The 19,412-nt window shown below is 43.1% G+C and overlaps 1 protein-coding gene and 1 pseudogene across 1 annotated transcript in view; both read right to left on the reverse strand.

Moving 5' to 3' along the window:
- The window catches only part of polr3b (polymerase (RNA) III (DNA directed) polypeptide B), a 95,219-nt gene that overhangs the window by 15,425 nt on the left and 60,382 nt on the right, over nucleotides 1-19,412 (reverse strand). The window contains exons 21-23 of the mRNA XM_043709862.1: nucleotides 18,201-18,359; nucleotides 11,810-11,927; nucleotides 8,355-8,497 (exon numbers count right to left, since the gene is read on the reverse strand). Of these exons, the coding sequence (XP_043565797.1) occupies nucleotides 8,355-8,497; nucleotides 11,810-11,927; nucleotides 18,201-18,359 (420 nt within the window). The remainder of the gene's footprint in view (nucleotides 1-8,354; nucleotides 8,498-11,809; nucleotides 11,928-18,200; nucleotides 18,360-19,412) is intronic.
- Nucleotides 8,505-10,332, reverse strand: LOC122559805 (annotated as a pseudogene).

Genomic DNA, 19,412 nt, shown 5'->3' on the forward strand with positions numbered 1-19,412 from the left:
CCCACCTTTTCTCAGTCCCAACCCTCAGACTCAGCACCGCCTTCTTGACCTGCAATCTTCTTCCCGACCTCTCCAGCCTATCACCCTCACCTTAACCTCCTTCCACCTATCGCATTACCAACGCTCCTCCCCCAAGTCCCTCCTCCCTACCTTTTATCTTAGCCTGCTGGACACACTTTCCTCATTCCTGAAGGGCTTATGCCCGAAACGTCGATTCCCCTGCTCCTTGGATGCTGCCTGACCTGCTGCGCTTTTCCAGCAACACATTTTTCAGCTCGGATCTCCAGCATCTGCAGTCCTCACTTTCGCCTTACAAAAGGTCTAACCAAATTTTTTTTGGTGAAGTAATGTTACGGGTGGGTAGAGGAGAACTGATGTAATGTATTTTCAAAATGATATCAAAAAGCATTCGATAAAGGTGTCACAAGAACACATGGTGCAAAGGTCACATTTTCGCATTCGGCTCATCTATTTTCTGTTATAACCAATTGAGGTATCATCTCCACCACCTTTCACAAGTCAAAATTATTTTCATTGGTTAGTTCAGCTAATGGGCAAACAAACAAATGCTAGTTTTTTTTTGGGTCATCATATTTTCCATCTGTCATAATCCATACAACACCAGCTTGGATTTATTTTTTGTTGGAATGTACCTAGCCTGCACTAAAACTGAACAAACAAAAGAGAAAGAAAAATGCATTAGAAGATTCTAATAGCCATTAAAATCTGAAAGAACGAGGCTGCATACTTATTAAAAGTTAATTTCCAGTGCCTGAGATGTTGTCTGAGAATAATTAGGATTCAAAGTTTGGGTGAAGATTTGTAGCTCGGGTCTCATTGTTGTGGTTCTGTTCGCCGAGCTGGGAATTTGTGTTGCAGACGTTTCGTCCCCTGTCTAGGTGACATCCTCAGTGCTTGGGAGCCTCCCGTGAAGCGCTTCTGTGATCTTTCCTCCGCCATTTGTAGTGGTTTGAATCTGCCGCTTCCGGTTGTCAGTTCCAGCTGTCCGTTGCAATGGTCGGTAAATTGGGTCCAGGTCGATGTGCTTATTGATTGAATCTGTGGGGGTCCAGGTCGATGTGCTTATTGATTGAATCTGTGGATGAGTGCCATGCCTCTAGAATTCCCTGGCTGTTCTCCGTTTGGCTTGTCCTATAATAGTAGTGTTGTCCCAGTCGAATTCACGTTGCTTGTCATCTGCGTGTGTGGCTACTAAGGATAGCCAGTCGTGTCGTTTCGTGGCTAGTTGGTGTTCATGGATGCGGATCGTTAGCTGTCTTCCTGTTTGTCCTATGTAGTCCTTGCATGGGATTTTGGTTTTGCTCATGCTGGGTATCAGGTGTGTTGTGGCCCTTTTGAATAGTGTCTTGATGCAACTTCTTTTGTGTGTGTTGTGGTGGTTGCAATGGCACACCCTTGGGCTCACCCATCTCTGGACTTATAGCAGAAGCGGCAAAGCAAAGATTAGAACAAACAGTCTTACCACAAATTCAACCCAAACTCTGGTCAGATATGTGATTTTGGTTTTGCTCACCAAACGGAGAATTCACCACAAAGGTATACAGGAAAGCCACACACACAGACCAAGTCCTGAACTACGAAAGCAACCACCCCAACACACACAAAAGAAGTTGCATCAAGGCACTGTTCAAAAAGGCCACAACACACTGCAGTACACCAGAACTGCAAAAAGAGGAAGAAGAACACCTATACAATGTATTCGCCAAAAACGGATACCCGCGCAATTTCATCAACAGACGCCTAAGGGAAAGACAACGGAACGAGGACATGCCGCAACCCAAAGGACTAGCCACACTACCATACATCAAGAGCATTTCCAAACTGACAGCCAGACTACTGCGACCACTAGGACTCATAACAGCACACAAACCAACAGCCACTCTCAGACAACAACTCACCAGGGTGAAGGACCCGATACCCAGCATGAGGAAAACCAATGTAGTGTACAAAATCCCATGCAAGGACTGCACAAAACACTACTTAGGACAAACAGGAAGACAGCTAATGATCTGCATCCAGCTGGAACTGATAACCAGAAGTGGCAGATTCAAACCACTACAAATGCCGGAGGAAAGATCACAGAAGCGCTTCACAGGAGGCTCCCAAGCACTGAGGATGTCACCTAGACAGGGGACGAAACGTCTGCAACACAAATTCCCAGCTCGACGAACAGAACCACAACAATAATTAGGATTTAAAATTCTATCCATTTGAAAGGATATTGAGACTGAAATTGACAAGCTCTAACATTCTATGGTAAATTTAATCTGTATCCACCTTGTAGATACAGGAACTTCATGGCCTTTAATGCATTTCAAAAGAGAGCAGTCAGCAAGACTTTTTTTTGTAGAGCTTATGGAGGAGACATTTCGAGAATAAGCTCTTCATCAGGAATGAAGTGATGATACCCAGAGCTGTTTTCTCTTGTAGAGGTGAATAAAATTATGGGATGTTGTTTAACAAGAGGTTTCCCTTTTAACACAGTGATTAGGAGAATTTGGTTTTCTCAGAGAGTGGTAAGTGTGTGGAAATTGCTTCCCCAAATGGTAGTGGAGGCAAGGTTTTCACATTTACTCAAGGCTGAGTTGGGCAGAATTTTGATGATCAAAGGTAAACATTTGATTAAGGGGATGGGGGCACAGACCAGCCATAATCTTATTGAATGGTGCATCAGACATGAAGCGCCAAATGGCATACATAGGTTTTAGGAACAGCAGTATCTGAACAATTTTATAAAGATGGTACGTTACAGAGATGCATTGGTTTCAATCCGGTGAATAGGTCCACATCTATTTTCCATCCCCAATAGTCCCTAAAATAGTGGTCATCCAATTTCTTAAACCACTGCAGTCCTATGCTGGGGGGAGGAAATTCAGGATTCTGACTGAAACAGTGAAGCATAGGCATACAGTTCCAAGTTATGATGGTGTTGGTTTGGGACCTTGGGTGTCCACGAATCTGCTTGTCCGTCTACGTGGTCGAAATGCCGATTTGGACGACGCTGTAGGTGGACCTTCAAAGAGTTGCTGCAGTGCATCTTGTAAATGGCACACAAGGTACTTTGCGAATAGCACATCATGAACTATTCGAAAGATGAAATGGCCTAATGTTGCTTCCTAGTCATATGTATCCTTTCAAAAACATAGCTGCAATGATTTAAATGCATTGATGTGATCTTTGTTAATTCTTTAAGTTCTTAATGAGTTGAAGTTGCAAACCTAAACTAAATGAGGGAGACAGAAAATTGATCACTCTTGGATAGTTTGCTACAATCAGCAGTAGACAAATGCTAGAGACTATTCTTAGAGAAGAAACTGAGGACTTTCCAAAGCAAATCTGTTGCATTGGTTTTCTTGTAAGGGGGAAGTTTTTGCAACAATTAAATCTTAAAATGGATGTGGAAACCAGCGATGGGCTTAATAGCCTCCTTCAGCCCTTTCATAATTCTGTGATTGATTCAACAAACGTAGAACATTGGATTGTCAAAAGCATTCAATAAGATTTCACACAAACAACAAGTGCACAAAATTGGGACTCATGGGACCAGCTAAATCAAAAGATTGCTTTCGGTACAAACAGTTTGAACACAGCGGCGAGGAGAGAGGGCAGAGAGAAGCGAGGGCTGCCGAGAAGGTTTTAAGTGGGTGAGATCTAAACCAGAGGCCTCTCTCCCACCCACTTCCTCTAACCTTAGTAAGAGTCTGTAAACTTGTTAAGTTTTTAGGTTTTCTCATTTTTTTCTTTTCTTCTCTTCCTTGTTTAGTCTTGTGCAGGCTTTCAGATTAGAGGGGTATGGCTGTTAGGGCAGTTGCATGTTCCTCCTGCAGAATGTGGCAGGTGAGAGACATAACCACATCTGCAGGAAGTGCACCCAACTCCAGCTCCTCGAAAACCAAGTCAGGGAACTGGAGCTGGATGAACTGGGGATCATCCAGGAGGCTGAGGGGGAAATTGAGAGGATGTACAGCTGGGTTACAGTCAGGGGGAGGAAAGGGAACGGATGGACAGAGCAGGGATCCCCTGTGTCCGTTCCCCTCAGCAATAAGTATACTGTTTGGATACTGCTGGTGGGGATGGCCTAGCAGGGGAATGCCATAGTTGTCTGATCTCTGGCACTGAGGCTCAGAAGGGAAAGGGGGGGGGGGGGGGGGAGGAGGAGAAAAAAACACTAGTGGTAGGGAACTCATCAGTTAGATGGATTGACAGGAGATTTTGTGGTCAGGAATGGGACTCCCAGAAGATATGTTGCCTCCCCGGTGCCAGGGTCCAGGATGTTGCCAATTGGGTTTACAGGATTCTGAAGGGGAGGATAAGCAGCTAGAAATCGTGGTACATAAGGGCACCAATGATATAGCCAGGAAAGGGATTACAGAGCACTAGGTTGGAAGCTGAAGAGCAGGACGAGTCGTGATTTCAGGTTTGTTACCAGTGCCACAAGATAGTGAGCTGAGGAACAGTCACCTGTCACAGTTAAATGCAGCTTAACACGTGGCTGTGAGGTTGGTGCAAGAGGGAGGGCTTCAGATACTTAGACCATTGGATGCCTTCTGGGGAAGGTGGGACCTGTACATGAATCACAGGTTGCACCTGAACTGGAGGGGCACCAATGTCCTGAGTGGGAAGATTTGCTCGTGTGGTTCGGAAGGGTTTCAACTAGTTTGGCAGGGGAGTGGGAACCAGAGTTACATATCTGAGGTAGGGGGGTAGTTGTAGATGGGGCAGTGACAGGATGTAGTGAATCTATTGGGAAGGTTTTTCAAGTAATGAAACAAAGGGATCAGTTAAAGTGTGTCTGCTTTAATGCAAGGAGTGTCAGAAATGAGTGATGAACTTACAGCATGGATCAGTACTTGGAACTATGATGTTATGGCCATATCAGAGACATGGTTTTCACAGGGGCAGGAATAGTTGCTAAATGTTCCAGGGTTTAGAATATTTAAAAAGAACAGGGAGGGTGGAAAAAAAAAAGAGTTGGGGTGTAGCATTGCTAATCAGAGAGTGCATCACAGCTACAGAAACGAAGACTGTCAAGGAAGATTTGAAAAGAACAGGGAGGGTGGAAAAAAAAAAAGAGTTGGGGTGTAGCATTGCTAATCAGAGAGTGCATCACAGCTACAGAAACGAAGACTGTCAAGGAAGATTTGTCTACTCAGTCAGTATGGGTGGAAGTTAGGAACAGCAAAGGAGCAGCCACCCAATTGAGGGTTTTCTACAGACCCCCTAATAGCAATAGAGAGATTGAAGAACACATAGGTCGGCAGATTTTGGAAAAATGCAGATGTAGCAGGGTTGTTATGGGTGACTTCAACTTTCCTAATATTGACTGGAAAATCCTTAGTGCAGATGGTTTGGATGGAACAGTTTTTGACAGGTGTGTTCAGAAGGGTTTCCTTACTCGATTATCTGAACGTGATGGGCAGACACTATTTTGTTTGGATAATCGATTATTCGGTTAATCGATTAAATGCCTTTCCTCTGGGCTCGGAGATTTTAAAGTCTGCTCCTCGTTCAGGATAATGCAGCAGCACACAGCACTCAAGCCCCAACCCCCAACCCCACCCAACACCGTCCGCCCTCTCGCCCCAACCCCGTAAACCCGTCCAACGCTGTGCCCCGCATGCCCATGCCCCCACTCTGGGACACCATCAAGGGCGCTGCTGCAGCTGCTTTTGGGGGCTAAGTCTCCACATTGCGTACACACACACACACACACACACACACACACCCTTTCGGCAGGTCCCATGTTTGCCCTGTACAGGACAATGTTGGAGAGATAATCTGGGGCACAGGGGTTTAGGGTACACACCTCTGTAGAACTCCAGGGAAAGTGTGGGGAGAGAGCGCAGGCAGGAGATCAGTCATTTGCAGACACCGCCTGTTTAGTCACTGTAAACGAAAGACGCGATCACTGTTGGAAACAAGTCTTTGATGTAATGCTTCAATTGGGACCTCAAGATCTCCTTCGTATAATCCGATTTTCGGATAATTGGTATTCGGATAATCGAGGTTTCTTTGTAAGACTGAAAAGGGGAGAGGCTTTTTTGGATTTGGTGCTCAGCAATGAGCCAGGACAGGTATCAGATCTCGCAGTGGGAGAACACTTTGGTGACAGTAACTACAACTATCTCACATTTACCATAACCTTGCAGAGGAAAAGGAGCAGTTACCAAGGAAAGATATTTAATTGGGGAAAAGGAAATTATGACGCTATCAGACTGGGAGCAATTGACATGGAGACTATTTAAGGAGCAGTTGTTGTGAGTGACACACAAACTTGTTCCTCTGAGACAGGCAAGGAGGAGTAAAATTAAGGAGCCTTGAGAACAGAAGAGCTTCTCGTCAAAAGGAAGGAGGCAGCTTATGTAAGGTGGAGAAAGCAAGGGTCTAGCAAGGGTCATAGCTTTAAGAGGATTACAGGCTTGCTAGAAAGGAGCTCAGAAATGGGCTGAGGATAGCCAGGTGGGGGCATGAAAAAGGCTTGGCAAGGAGGAGTAAGGAGAATCCAAAGGCATTTTACTCATATGTGAGGAACAAGAGAATGATCAGGGAGAAGGTAGGGCCGGACAGGGGTAGTGTAGGGAACTTGGGGGTGGAATCTGAACAGATACGGGAAGCACTAAATTAGTTTTTTGCTTTGGTTTTCACTAAGGAAAGGGACTTCATTGTGAATGAGAACTTTGAGGAGCTGGGAAATAGGCCTGAACAGATCAAGTTTGATGAAGTTGATGTGCTAGAAATTAAGATTAAGGAGTCCCCAGGGCCAGACCAGATTTATCCTAGTTTGCTCCAGGAAGCGAGAAAGGAGGTTACTAAGTCACTGGTGAAGATTTTTGCTTCCTCACTCTCCATGGGAGTCGTACCAGAGGATTGGAGGGAGGCAAATTTTGTTCCTCTTTTCAAGAAGAGTAATAGGGAAATCCTTGGCAATTATAGACCAGTCAGTCAGTCAGTCAGTCTTACATCTGTCGTCAGCAAGGTTTTGGAAAGAATCCGGAGGGATAGGATTTATGACTATTTGGAAAAGCATAGTGTGAGTAAAGGCAGTCAGCATAGCTTTGAGAGGGATAGGTCATGCCTTACAAATATTATCGAGTTCTTTGAGGAGGTGACGAGACAGGTCGAAGGTTGAGCAGTGGACGTGATGTAAATGGACTTCAGCAAGGCATTTGATAAAGTTCCCCACAGTAGGCTCATTCATAAAGTCAGAAGGAATGGGATACAGGGAGATTTGACTTTCTGGATTCAGAATTGGTTGGCTGACGGAAGGCAGAGAGTGGTTGTAGATGGAAAGTATTCTGCCTGGAGGTCAGTGGTGAGTGGTGCCCACAGGGCTCTTCTTGGAGCTCGCTCTTTGTAGTTTTTATAAATGACTTGGATGAGGAGGCTGAGAGGTGGGTTAGTAAATTTGCCGAAGACACAAAGGTTAGAGGTATAGTTGATAGTATCGAGGGCTATTGCAGGCTGCAGTGCGACATAGATGTGATGCAGAGCTGGGCTGAGAAATGACAGACAGAGTTCAATCTCGATAAATACGAAGTGATGCATTTTGGAAAATTGAAACCGAATGATGAATATAGGATTAACGACAGGATTCTTGGCAGTGTGGAGGAAGAGCAGGATCTTGGTGTTCAAGTGCATAGATCCCTCAAAGTTGCCACCCAAGTGGATAGGGCTGTTAAGAAAGCATATGGTGTTTTGGCTTTCATAAACAGGGGGATAGAGTTTAAGAGCCACGAGGTTTTCCTGCAGCTCTACAAGCCCCTGGTGAGACCACACTTGAAATACTGTGTGCAGTTCTGGTCGCCCTATTGTAAGAAAGATTCAGAGGCTTTGGAAAGGGTGAAGGTGGTTTACCAGGATGCTGCCTGGACTGGAAGACTTGTCTTACGAACATAAGGTTGACGAAGCTCGGACTTTTCTCTCTGGAGAGGAGGAGGAAGAGAGGTGACCTGATCGAGGTATACAAGGTAATGAGAGGCATGGATAGAGTCAATAGCCAGAGACTTTTCCCCAGGGCAGGATTGACTGGCACGAGGGGTCATAGTTTTAAGATGTTAGGAGGAGATGACAGAGGTAGGTTCATTACACAGAGTTGTGAATGCATGGAATGCGTTGCCAGCAGTGGTGGTGGAAACAGAGTCATTAGAGTCACTGCTGGACATGCACATGGACAGCAGTGAATCAAGGGGTGCGCAGGTTAGGTTATTTTATTTTAGATTAGGAATAATCCTTGGAACAACATCGTGGTCTGAAGGACCTGTTCTGTGCTTTACTTTTCTATGTTCTAAACACAGAATGTAATCTGATGCATTTAAATTGCAGTAATAACTTACCTTTCTGGCCATGTCGGCTGCTGAATTTGTCACCAATCTCAGGACGTCTTGTCTGTCTCAGCAGAATTTTAATTAAAAATGCGTCTTCTGAGTTTGAAGAGATCATCACCTTCTCAATATATGAATCTGTTGCTCCTTTGTAGCTGTTAATGTAAGCAACATTAATATAAAAGAGACATTTATAAGTACCAAAATAGAAATTAGGAGAAGTAGATCATTTAGTCCCTTAAGCTTGCTCCACCATTCAACATCGTGGTTTACTGGATTGCAGCCTCAAATCCGCATTTCCACCTATGCCTGAACCTTTCAAACCCTTGCTTAGTAAATCTTAAAAACATTCAACTCTGGAACTCTCTTGCTGAAAGGGTGAAGGAAACAAAAGACCTATGGTTCTCAAAGAAATGTTTATGTCTAAACTCTTTAAAACTGAGAAAGCCTAATTTTTTAAAACACTGACCCACCCCCCTGCACCACTTAATTCTAGACTCTCTATCAAGAGGAAATATCCTTTCCTCAGGCTCTTTACCAAGACCATTTCAGGTCTTATATATTTCAATCAAGTCACCTCTTACTGTCCTCATATCTAGTAGTATCAGTCTCAGCTGAACCAAAGTATCAGTGGTTAAAGTTCCACGACAGATATGAACAGGTTGATAATTCCAGTGTAGTACTGAGGGAGTGCTACACTGACAGAAGGGCCAAACTTGGTAGATGTGACATTGAACTGAGGACCCACCTGCCTGTTTTTGGGCAACATTAGAAGAGCAAGTCAGTTCTTAGTGGCCAGCACTTATCACTAAATCAGCAGCAAAGGTTAAATTATACGAGGAAATTGGCTTCTTGTAACTTGCATTTAGCTGATTGAGAGGCAATCCGATCAAAGTATTTAAAACATTAAAAGGGATCGTTGACATGGCTATCCCTAGAGGTTGAAGATGATGGCCCTTGTTCCGTTGATCTATTTATGGGCTCTCAGGTGCCTTATGAGACCAATCTTGGCTTTGAACATTCTTCCGCACTGAGGACAAGTAATACCAGATGGCAGATTGGCCTTTGGTTGTTGCTGCCTCACTTTCCATTTTCTTCTCTTTTCTTCTAGTTCTGCACATCTGTTGGCTTCAAAAGTTGCTGTTCCTTCTCGGATGATGGTTTGCCAGAGTTTCCGGTCCTTGGCATTGGTTTCCCAATTGTTGACGTCGATGTTACATTTCTTCATGTTGGCTCTTAAAACGTCTTTGAATCTCTTATTATCTGCCTCTGTTACATTTGCCTTTTTAAAAAAATTAGACACTATTTATTTCACACTAATGATCTTCTCAGTAGGAATAGTTTGAGTGAAAATACACTGGTTGCTGTTTCGCATCTGCCCATCCATAGTGGAGCCACTCATCCTGAAGACAAAGGCACAAATTAAGAGAGGGAGGGAGGGAGGAGTTGGTGGGGTAGAAATTGACACTTTTTAATCCTAAAACTCAAACAAAAGTGCTGCTGTTCCTCTCCAGTGGAATTTCAGGTCAGGAATCAGTGAAACGTTCAAAGCTGATGAGATAATCTGCTCCATTACTTGCTGTAAAGCTTCACTATATGGACTTCCTCCACTGGCTCCCACGTCTGGTTAATGATTATCAGCTTCTGGAGTTTCTTGGGGTCCACATTTTCTCAGGGAGTAGGAGTTCCCGTCTTTTTGAGTGTGAGATATCAGGTTCGATGAGGAGGAAGTAAATGGAGACGGTGCTAGCCCTGGACGCAGTGAGAGCCATCAGACCGACAATAGGGATCAGCTCTTTCCTTTTACACATCATACTGAAGAAACTCACCATATTCACTCGGTGCAGTGTCCTAGCTCCTACTGAAAAATGAAAGCCCAGGCTGGGTTGAAGTTGTCTGAGTTGCAGCACAAGGCAGGGCCACATTTAAGCTGGGAGTAGCAGATTTATTTTGGCAAACGTTAGTCTTTCGTCCGAGCAACATGACCACTCCATCTTAGTTGGTTCGTGATAACGTAGGCTTCAATGCTTGTTGTTTTGTTTCATTCAGCATGCTGATGTTGGTTCTTCTTCTACCTTCCCAGCTGATATTCAAGTTGTTTCAAAGGCAGCATTGATGGAACTTTTCAAGTGCCTTCAGATGTCATCGGTATGTTGTCCAAGCTTCTGATGCATACAAGAGCATTGGAATCACCACTGCTTTGTACACTAACATTTTGTCCAGATGTCACAATCATGAAAGACATGAAAGTTTGGAGAAATCCAAAAACTGTTCCAGTGCATTTAAGACAATGTTGGATCTCGTCATTAAGGTCGACATGGGATGAGAGGTGACTTCCAAGATATGGAAAGCGGTCCACGTTTTCCAGAGTTGTTTTGCCAAGTTGAATTGATGGTTCAACTGATTTGTCTCAGTTGGTGACAGTTGATAGATGATCTGAGTCTTCTTGGAATTGAAAAATGTTAGTGTACAAAGCAGTGGTGATCCCAACGCTCCTGTATGCATCAGAAACTTGGACAACATACCGACGACATCTGAAGGCACTTGAAAAGTTCCATCAACACTGCCTTCGAAACATCTTGAATATCAACTGGGAAGATAGAACGTCAACGTGCTGAATGAAGCAAAATACAACAAACACTGAAGTATACATCATCGAGAACCAACTAAGCAGTCATGTGGTTCGGATGAAAGATGAATGTCTGCCAAAACAAATCTTCTACTCCCAGCTTAAAGGAGGCAAATGTAAAAGAGGCAAACAACAGAAGAGGCTCAAAGACGTTTTAAAAGCCAACATGAAGAAATGTATCAACATCAACAAAAGGGATACAGCAGGCTAGATAAAGAGAAACTATTTTCTCTGGCTTGGGGATAAAACAAGAACAAGGGGACAGAACTTTAAAATCAGAACAAGGCCACAGGAACAGAAATCAAGAAGAATTTGTTCACAAAGAGTAGATGGAATCAGGAATTCTTCCACGCACCCCATATCCCCAGATGCAGTTGATACGGAGGATCAATTGGATATTTAAAGTTGACAGATTTTTGTTGAGTTAGACTATAAAGATATTGACGCAGATAAATGGATTGATAGACCAGTCTCAATCTGATTAAATTGTGGAACAAGCTCAATGTGCTGAATGCCCTCTTTTTGTTCCCAAAGTTGATTTCCTTTTTTATCTCATTGTTATTTTTGGAACCTTATCATGAGCAAACTGATTACACAATCTTTAATAATGACAATTGCACTGCAAAACAATTCACTGGCTTTGAAGCGACCTGGATAATATTCTGAAGGGGTGAAGGTGTTCTAGGCATGATCTTTTCTTCAATATGATGATTTCTCCACCAATAGAATGATGCTTGTCAACCAAATTCCTCTCAATTTTCCCCCAAACATCCCACCCCACCCTGACAATCCCAGAGATGCAGTTCCACAAGTGACAGAGATCTGCATTTAAACATACGTGATTGGGACATCGCGAAACTGCGGCTGTTGAGATTGTGCGGCTCCCTCTAACGGAGTCTGCGTAACTGTCGGCATTGATTTGTTCACCAGCACTTGTCTGTTTTCCACTTTCTCACCTAGCCATAAACAAAAAGCAAAATTGGAGAGGGTTTCTCACCAGAAACTTACACTGCAATGGAGTAAAAGATTGAAACTATTGCACCAATTCCAATTTGTGGTGCGATTCACTGCAGGTGGCAAGAGTGAGGGTTTTTCTGATCTATAGAAAAGGACCAACTGGGGATCTAAGATGGCGGCGATCTGAGAAGATCACACTGCAGAGCTTCGCATCGCAGCAAGAGCAGGATGGTCCTTTAACCCGCCCAACCCAGGTCATCAGGATTTCTTGGGGTGTTGGAAAGATTGTGGAGCCCCAAGAAACATTTTAAAATGGACTTACCTGTATTTTCAGCTGTCCAGAAATGCCTAAAAAGGGAGGAGGAGCATCAGAGGCCAGGTCTGCAGCTGAGCCTGCAGCAGCCTCAGAGCCAATTACTCTCCAGAACCTGGTGAACCAGCTCTCGAAATCTCGCGAGATGCTGGGGAAACAGATTGAAGAGAAGCTGGCTCCAGTCTCTCTCATGCTGCAGAAGCATAAGCAGCAGCTGGGAGACCTGGAGAAGATGACGGATGAGGTGGAGCACAGGGTCACAGTGGTGGAAGCTGACGCCAGTTCATTCAAGGATGAGATCCAAGCCCTGAAGACGCAGGTTCGTAATTTGCGTGACCAAGTGGATGGTCTTGAAAACAGGGGCAGGAGAAAAAAAAAACATTTGGATCATCGGTCTGCCTGAGGGTAAGGAAGGTGAGCGGCCTGTGGAATTTGTTGAAGATTGGCTTCCGAAATTCCTTCATTTGGAGACTGGCATGAAGAGGATTGAAGATAGAGAGGGCTCACCAGGTCGTAGCACGGAGGTCGGGTCTGGGTCAACGCCCTCGCCCTTTCCTGGTGCGGTTCCATCATTACCGGGATAAGGAGAGAGTCATGGAGGGTTCCAGACTCCATGGGGAGGATCCAAAGGCCCTAATTTACGAGGGGTCTAAGATCATGTTTTTTCTGGACTTTTCAGCAGCGATGATCCAGAAACGAAAATCGTATGATGGTGTCAAGAGAAGACTGAAGGAGCTTGGGATTCAGTACACCCGGAGATATCCGGCAGTGCTTCGGATCACCTTAGATGGATCCATGCATCTCTTTGACACGTCGGAGAAGGCAAGAGACTGTGGACAAACTAACCTAATTTAAACAATTGAATATATGTATAAATATTGTTGCTTGGGTATGCGTTTATCATTCTGCAAAAGAAATGCAGGAAATCCGGTTGGAGCTTTGTTTTTCCCCTTTTTTTTCCTCTATTGATAATAATTTGATTCAAACTATATCTGGCGGTGGTTAGGATATACATTTTAAATTTTAAGTTAGGACATACCAAAGGATGGATGGGGTATTTATTCCCCCTTTGTTTTTATAAAAGAATGTTTTTTTAATTCTTATTGATATTCTATGAGGTGTTTATTCTTTTTAGCTTGTGCTTGCGATGCGGCTCTAGCTGGGAGAAGTGAAGGTGGTTGAGATGGTTAGGTGCCTATTTATGGGCAGTTTGGGACGGGTAGTTGCCCCCTCTGGGCAGGGGGCGAGTTCCCCTACTCAGCGTTATTGGCGTTTTATATGTTGGTTTGTTTTCTGGTTTTTGTTGTATTTTATTTTTAATAATTTTGTATGTTTGTTAAATGTAGTGGTTTTAGTTTATGTAGTTTTTATATTTGGTGGACCATGCAACACAAAGGCTCAGCAATTTGTGGTTCCGATTCCTCCCTCTGGAATTTAAATGTAATTGCAGAAGATTATGGCTAATGATTTGATTAAATAGTGTATCTGGAATATCAAGGGAAGTCACTCACCAATTAAGAGGAAGAAGGTACTCTTGAGTCTTAGAAAGAAGAAGGTGGATATTGCTTTGTTACAGGAGACACATTTGGATGACAAGGAGCATCTGAAATTACAGCAGAATGGCTTTGACCGAGTTTATTTTTCATCATTTAATACCAGAAGTAGGGGAGTGGCTATATTGGTTAGGAAAAATCTCTCATTTAAATTGTTGGAATGTGTTAAAGACACATACGGGAGGTTTGTAATTCTTAAAGCCTTGATAAATGGGGAAGAATATGGCATTTTAAATGTTTATTGTCCACCAGCTCATCCTCTTAAATTCTTGGTAAATGCTTTTTCTAAACTGATAAGTCTCAAGTCTTGGCACATCATTAAAGGGGGAGATTTTAACTGCCTCATGGACCCCACAGTTGACAGGCTGCCTAAAGGTCCCTCGAAACCCTCTGCACAAACTAAACAGTTATTGGGTTTGTGTGGGGAATTAGGGTTGGTGGATGTCTGGAGGTGTCTCCACCCTACAGGTATGGATTTCACGTTTTTCTCCAATCCGCACAGATGTCACACGAGGATTGATTTTTTTCTGATCCCCTGCGGTAACCCTGGATCTGGTAGCATCCTGTACGATTGGAGCATGATCAGAGATGACAATATTACCAGTGTGCCTCATGGTTAAAATTAAGGATGTTACAGTGGATTCAAGGTACTGGAGAAGGGACCCCTTTATTCTCATGGACAGTAAGTTTGTGGAGTATTTCCCTAGGGAATTTTGGGCATTCCTAGACATCAACATAGGCTCGGTTGATAGCTCATCTGTTCTCTGGGAAACTGCCAAAGCTTATGCCAGGGGGGGTTAGTTATTTCATATTCCACCAGTAGGAAGTGGCAGAAGGGTGAGCAGCAACGTCTCCTTGAAGGACGGTTGAAGGCAGCTGAGAAAGCCTATTTTGACAGACCCTTGTTGGTCAAACTACAGAGGATTACGGCACTGCGGTCTGCACTAAATTCTGTGCTCACGCAGGCGGCAAAGAAGGAGCTGGCTTTTGCAAAGCAAAGGTTATACGAGCAAGGTGACAAGCCAGGCAAATACTTAGCATACCTTGCCAGAAAGAGAAGTGCCCCACAAACCATTACAGCGATTAGGGAAGGGTCTGGGAACCTAACATGTGATTCTAAAAAGATTAATGTGGCGTTCCAGAGATTCTACTCTAAGTTATATCAGTCTGAGAATTGTGAGGAGGGGCAGGCCAAAATGGAATCCTTTTTAGAGACCTGAAGCTCCCAGGTGCGACTCCCGAACAACAGTCCTTTCTCAATGCCCTATTATCAGAGCAAGAAGTGCAGGAAGCTATGAGGCAGCTTCAGAGTGGAAAGGCGCCCAGTCCTGACAGACTTCCCAGTGAATTCTATAAGGAATTTATCAGTATACTGTCAGGCCCGATGCTGAATATGTTTAATGATTCATACAGTCATGATTGTATCCCATCACTAAGGGAGGCCATTATTACACTTATCCTTAAAAAAGGGAAGGATCTGGAAGACTGTGCTTCGTACAGGCCCATCTCGCTCTTAAATGTGGACTTTAAGATCCTCTCTAAGACTCTCGCGTTAAGGCTGGAGACTGTGTTACCCTCTATTATTAAAGAGAATCAGACGGGCTTCACAAAGGGTCGCAGATCCTCCAATAATGTTAGGAGGCTGCTTAACGTAATTCAAGCATGCCCACAGCAGTCAATACAGGGATTGGTGATTTCTTTAGATGCAGAGAAGGCATTTGACCGAGTTGAGTGGCCGTACCTTTTCTATACTCTAGACCGGTTTGGCCTGGGCGAAGTTTTCATAAGATGGGTAAAGGTTCTCTACAGTGTACCTCTCACTGCGGTCATTACCAACGGGGTACGATCAAGCAATTTTAATATTTTTCACCATTACTTTTTACGTTGGTGATTGAACAGTTGGCAGAGGCCATTCGTGGGGATCTCAATATATCGGCTCCAGAAGTGGGGTCAAAATTACATAAGATCTCGCTGTATGCAGACGATGTTCTAATTTTCTTGACAAATCCAGCAGTTTCAGTGCCTTGACTGATACAATGTATTCACATGTTTGGCGCTTTTTCCAGGGTAGAAGATTAATTTTGCTAAATCAGAGGCTATGCCTATGGGTGGTCTTACGAAAGAATTGGCTCTTGAGTGACTATAGATTCCCATTTAGGTGGTCACAGGGGGGGTTGTGTGTATTTGGGCATATTCATTACTCCAGTTCTGGATTGGCTGTTCAAAGCCAATTTTACTCAATTATTTGAAAAAATATAACAAGATCCTTAAAGATGGGAGGCACTTCCAGTCTCATGGTTGGGTCGGATAGCGCTTAAGATCAATATTCTCCTTGTTTGCTACATCCTATACAGATACTCCCCCTGATTTTCAATAAACAAACAAACACTCAGGAGACTGAACGGTTGGTTCAGCTCCTTTATCTGGCACCGTAAACGGCCCCTCATTAAATTAGCCAAACTGCAGTTGCCACACAGATTGGTGGGTGGGTTGGGGGAGACAGGGGACCTTCCGGACATCAAAAATTACGAATTAAGCTCACTTTTGCCCTACGTGAGTGATTGAGTATGTGGGGACCCTCTTTCAATATGGCTAGATATCGAAGCCTCCCAGGCAAGATGCCCCCTTACCAGTTTGCTGTTTTTGGACAAGGTGAGGACAGTTAGGGAATATTGCCATAACCCAATAGTCATCAATACTGTTAATACTGGAGGGCAATTTGGCAGAGGGAAGGTAATATTGGCAAAACATCTTTGTTTACACCTTTAGTGAGTATTCCGGGTTTTCAACCAGGTATGATAGATTCAGGATTTAAACGTTGGGCAGCTAGAGGTATATCTTGCATGGGTGATTTATTTGAGGGAGATATAAATGATGTCCTTCGATCAGTTAGTACGGAAGTACAAGTTACCTAATAGAGATCTCTTTCGTTTTTTTCAAGTTAGGGATTTTATTAAAAAAAAGACCACACTTTTGACTGATCCTTACAAATCTTGCATAGAAAGAGGGTATTAAGGGCTAAGAGTACCCTCTCTGTCAGTACTCTATATCATCAATTGGGGGGTGCCACCTCAAATGAGTCTGATCGACTCTGCAAGATGAGACCGTTTGTCAAAATTTAAACCAGGGGTATCTTCAGCATGTCCCAAGTGCAAGGTCTGCACAGGCACTGTTTCGCATTGTCTTTGGTCTTGTTACAGGCTTCAAACATATTGGAGCGCTGTCGCGAGTGCAATGGAGAGGAATTTAGGTGTAGAGGTGGAGAAGGACCCTATTTCTCTCCTTTTGGGCCTACCATTTGTATTTCCTGCAGACACACATAAGAAAAAACTTTTCAATATTCTTACCTTCTGTGCAAGGAAGAATATGTTGCTAGGATGGATATCCAAAAAAAACCCCAGGCCTGTCGGGTTGGCGGAAGATTGTTATGGAGTATATTCCCCTGGATTTTCTCTCAAATATGGTACACAACAAAACTGAGAATTTTTACAAGACATGGCAACCCTTTTCGAAATACCTGGACACAGATTTATCTGCCACACTAACAAGGGCTTTTATATAGCCGTAACGATTGTGTTTCATGAGTCCAATATCCAGGGAGGAGGAACTGTGAATGTATGAGTGTTTTGTTGGTTGGGCTGAGTTATTACTATTTATTTGTTTGTTGTTAGGTATTTATTTAGTTAGTTAAATAGCTAGTTTAGGTTTATTTTTTTTTAAATTTTATACTTCTCTATATATGTTTATACATTCGTATAGGAGGGTGGGTTGGGGAATATTTTTTATTATTTGGGTTTAGTTTTGTACTGTTTTGAATTGCATTGTTTTGTATTTATTGTAATATTTAAAAATCTATTTTTTCTGAATAAAATTATATTATAAAGAAAAGGACCAGCTGCTTGTTTAAATTTTAATACCACTGGAACTATCTAGAGAGAGAGAAAAATATAGTTTCTTCAATATAAACATCCAATGACTGACCAGTGATAGATTGCCTCCTTTATATTGTACTAACTGGACAAGTTAAAATCAAAGCTAAATGTTCGCCCTTCTAACTTCTAAGCTTCATCGGCAGTTTTAAAAGCCAGGAAGCAGTGCTGAGAAAGGTCCCATGGCGACTGGAAGTCGACTAATACTTCCCGGGCCATTTATTTTATTCACGTTTGGATTGGAGGTAACTAATGCAAGTTGACTTCAACTGCAAGTGACAGCATAGTAATAACTGTTTCTGTTTTCACAATACTGGAGACTTCTTTATTTAAACCCAATTTAGAAAAGAAGAGTAACCTGACAGAAGTCTTCAGGAAAATGAAAGGGTTGACAGGGTATATGTGGTGAAAACACTTAATTGAATAAAATGCAAGTTTGATCATCCTTTGATTTAACCCAACATCATCTTCTCTTACCTGGCGAGCAAATACCATCCGCGTCTAAAATTTCATGCCGCCAAATTGGCTTCCGTGTAGCTGCATCAAGCATTGGACCCATGACTTTATCGAAAGTCTGATTTGTATAACGTTTAAGTGTACATTTAGCATTTTTATACACCAGACATCTTCCAAAACCTTGGAGGAAAGATAAAAGCAACGATTAGCACTCAGTAGTGCTTAATTGTGCGCCAGTTTCTGAAGTTCTTACTGGTACTTAAAATCCCTTGGAGCATTTAGTTCCCATGGCACTGATAAACTGAGAAACAAAAGCAGAAGCGTTGGGAGAAGTGGGGTGGGGGCAGTGCCATGAGATCAGGGTAGGAACTGCAGACGGTCCGTAGAATAAATGGCATTTCCAAGCACCAGCTTTAGAAATTCTTATTGCTGTATCAAAAACCTTTCACAAACCAGTGTTTGCAAAGCACATTCAGGATGGAAATGCAATCTGAGGGCTTTACTAAATCTGATCTCCAGCATCTGCAGTCCTCACTTTCTCCTGCTTTACTAAATCCAACAATTCTATGTTGTTGGGTGTTAACTGTATATTAACGGTGCTTACTTGTATGGAAGTGATAGGCATTAACTTGGAATTTACTTGTGCCCCTGTAAATCGGCAGGCTGAAACTGCAATTATTGGGTTAGGAGGCGCTTGCTTATAACTTGAGTGCATCACTGTAAACAAATGCTTATGTAAGAAGGAAAGATGAGCTCAAGTTCTATTCTACATCATCTGGTTTTCAGTATTATAACATGGTTGACAACAGAGATTATGGATGCAATGGAAATGAACAGCTATTCCCCAGTTAGCATTTCACCAAGTTAACAATGTTACGTCACTGACCAGAGGAGAAATCTTTATACTAACTGTTTCTGATGTAAACTAATAACTTAAGGGACAGGCAACATCCTTCTCACAAACATTCATAGATGTTTAAATATTTCAGCGCAGTGGGATGCAAGAGGAAATTAGATTAAACTGTCTCAAGCATAAAAAGTGTGCTGAGAGTTCGTTTGGAGCCCTGGTGGAACAGGAACTAATGTAGCTTAAATGGGCACAGAGCAATGGGTGAGCCAAAGTGTAAAATAGGAATCACGCAAAGATTTGGATGAGTTCAAGTTTATAGAGGATGCAGATTCAGAAGGCAGGCTAAGTCAGCTCAGCCTAATCTAGGAGCACCAAAGATAAAG

The sequence above is a fragment of the Chiloscyllium plagiosum genome, chromosome 19, assembly GCF_004010195.1.
Source record: "Chiloscyllium plagiosum isolate BGI_BamShark_2017 chromosome 19, ASM401019v2, whole genome shotgun sequence".
In the NCBI taxonomy this organism is placed as follows: Eukaryota; Metazoa; Chordata; class Chondrichthyes; order Orectolobiformes; family Hemiscylliidae; genus Chiloscyllium; species Chiloscyllium plagiosum.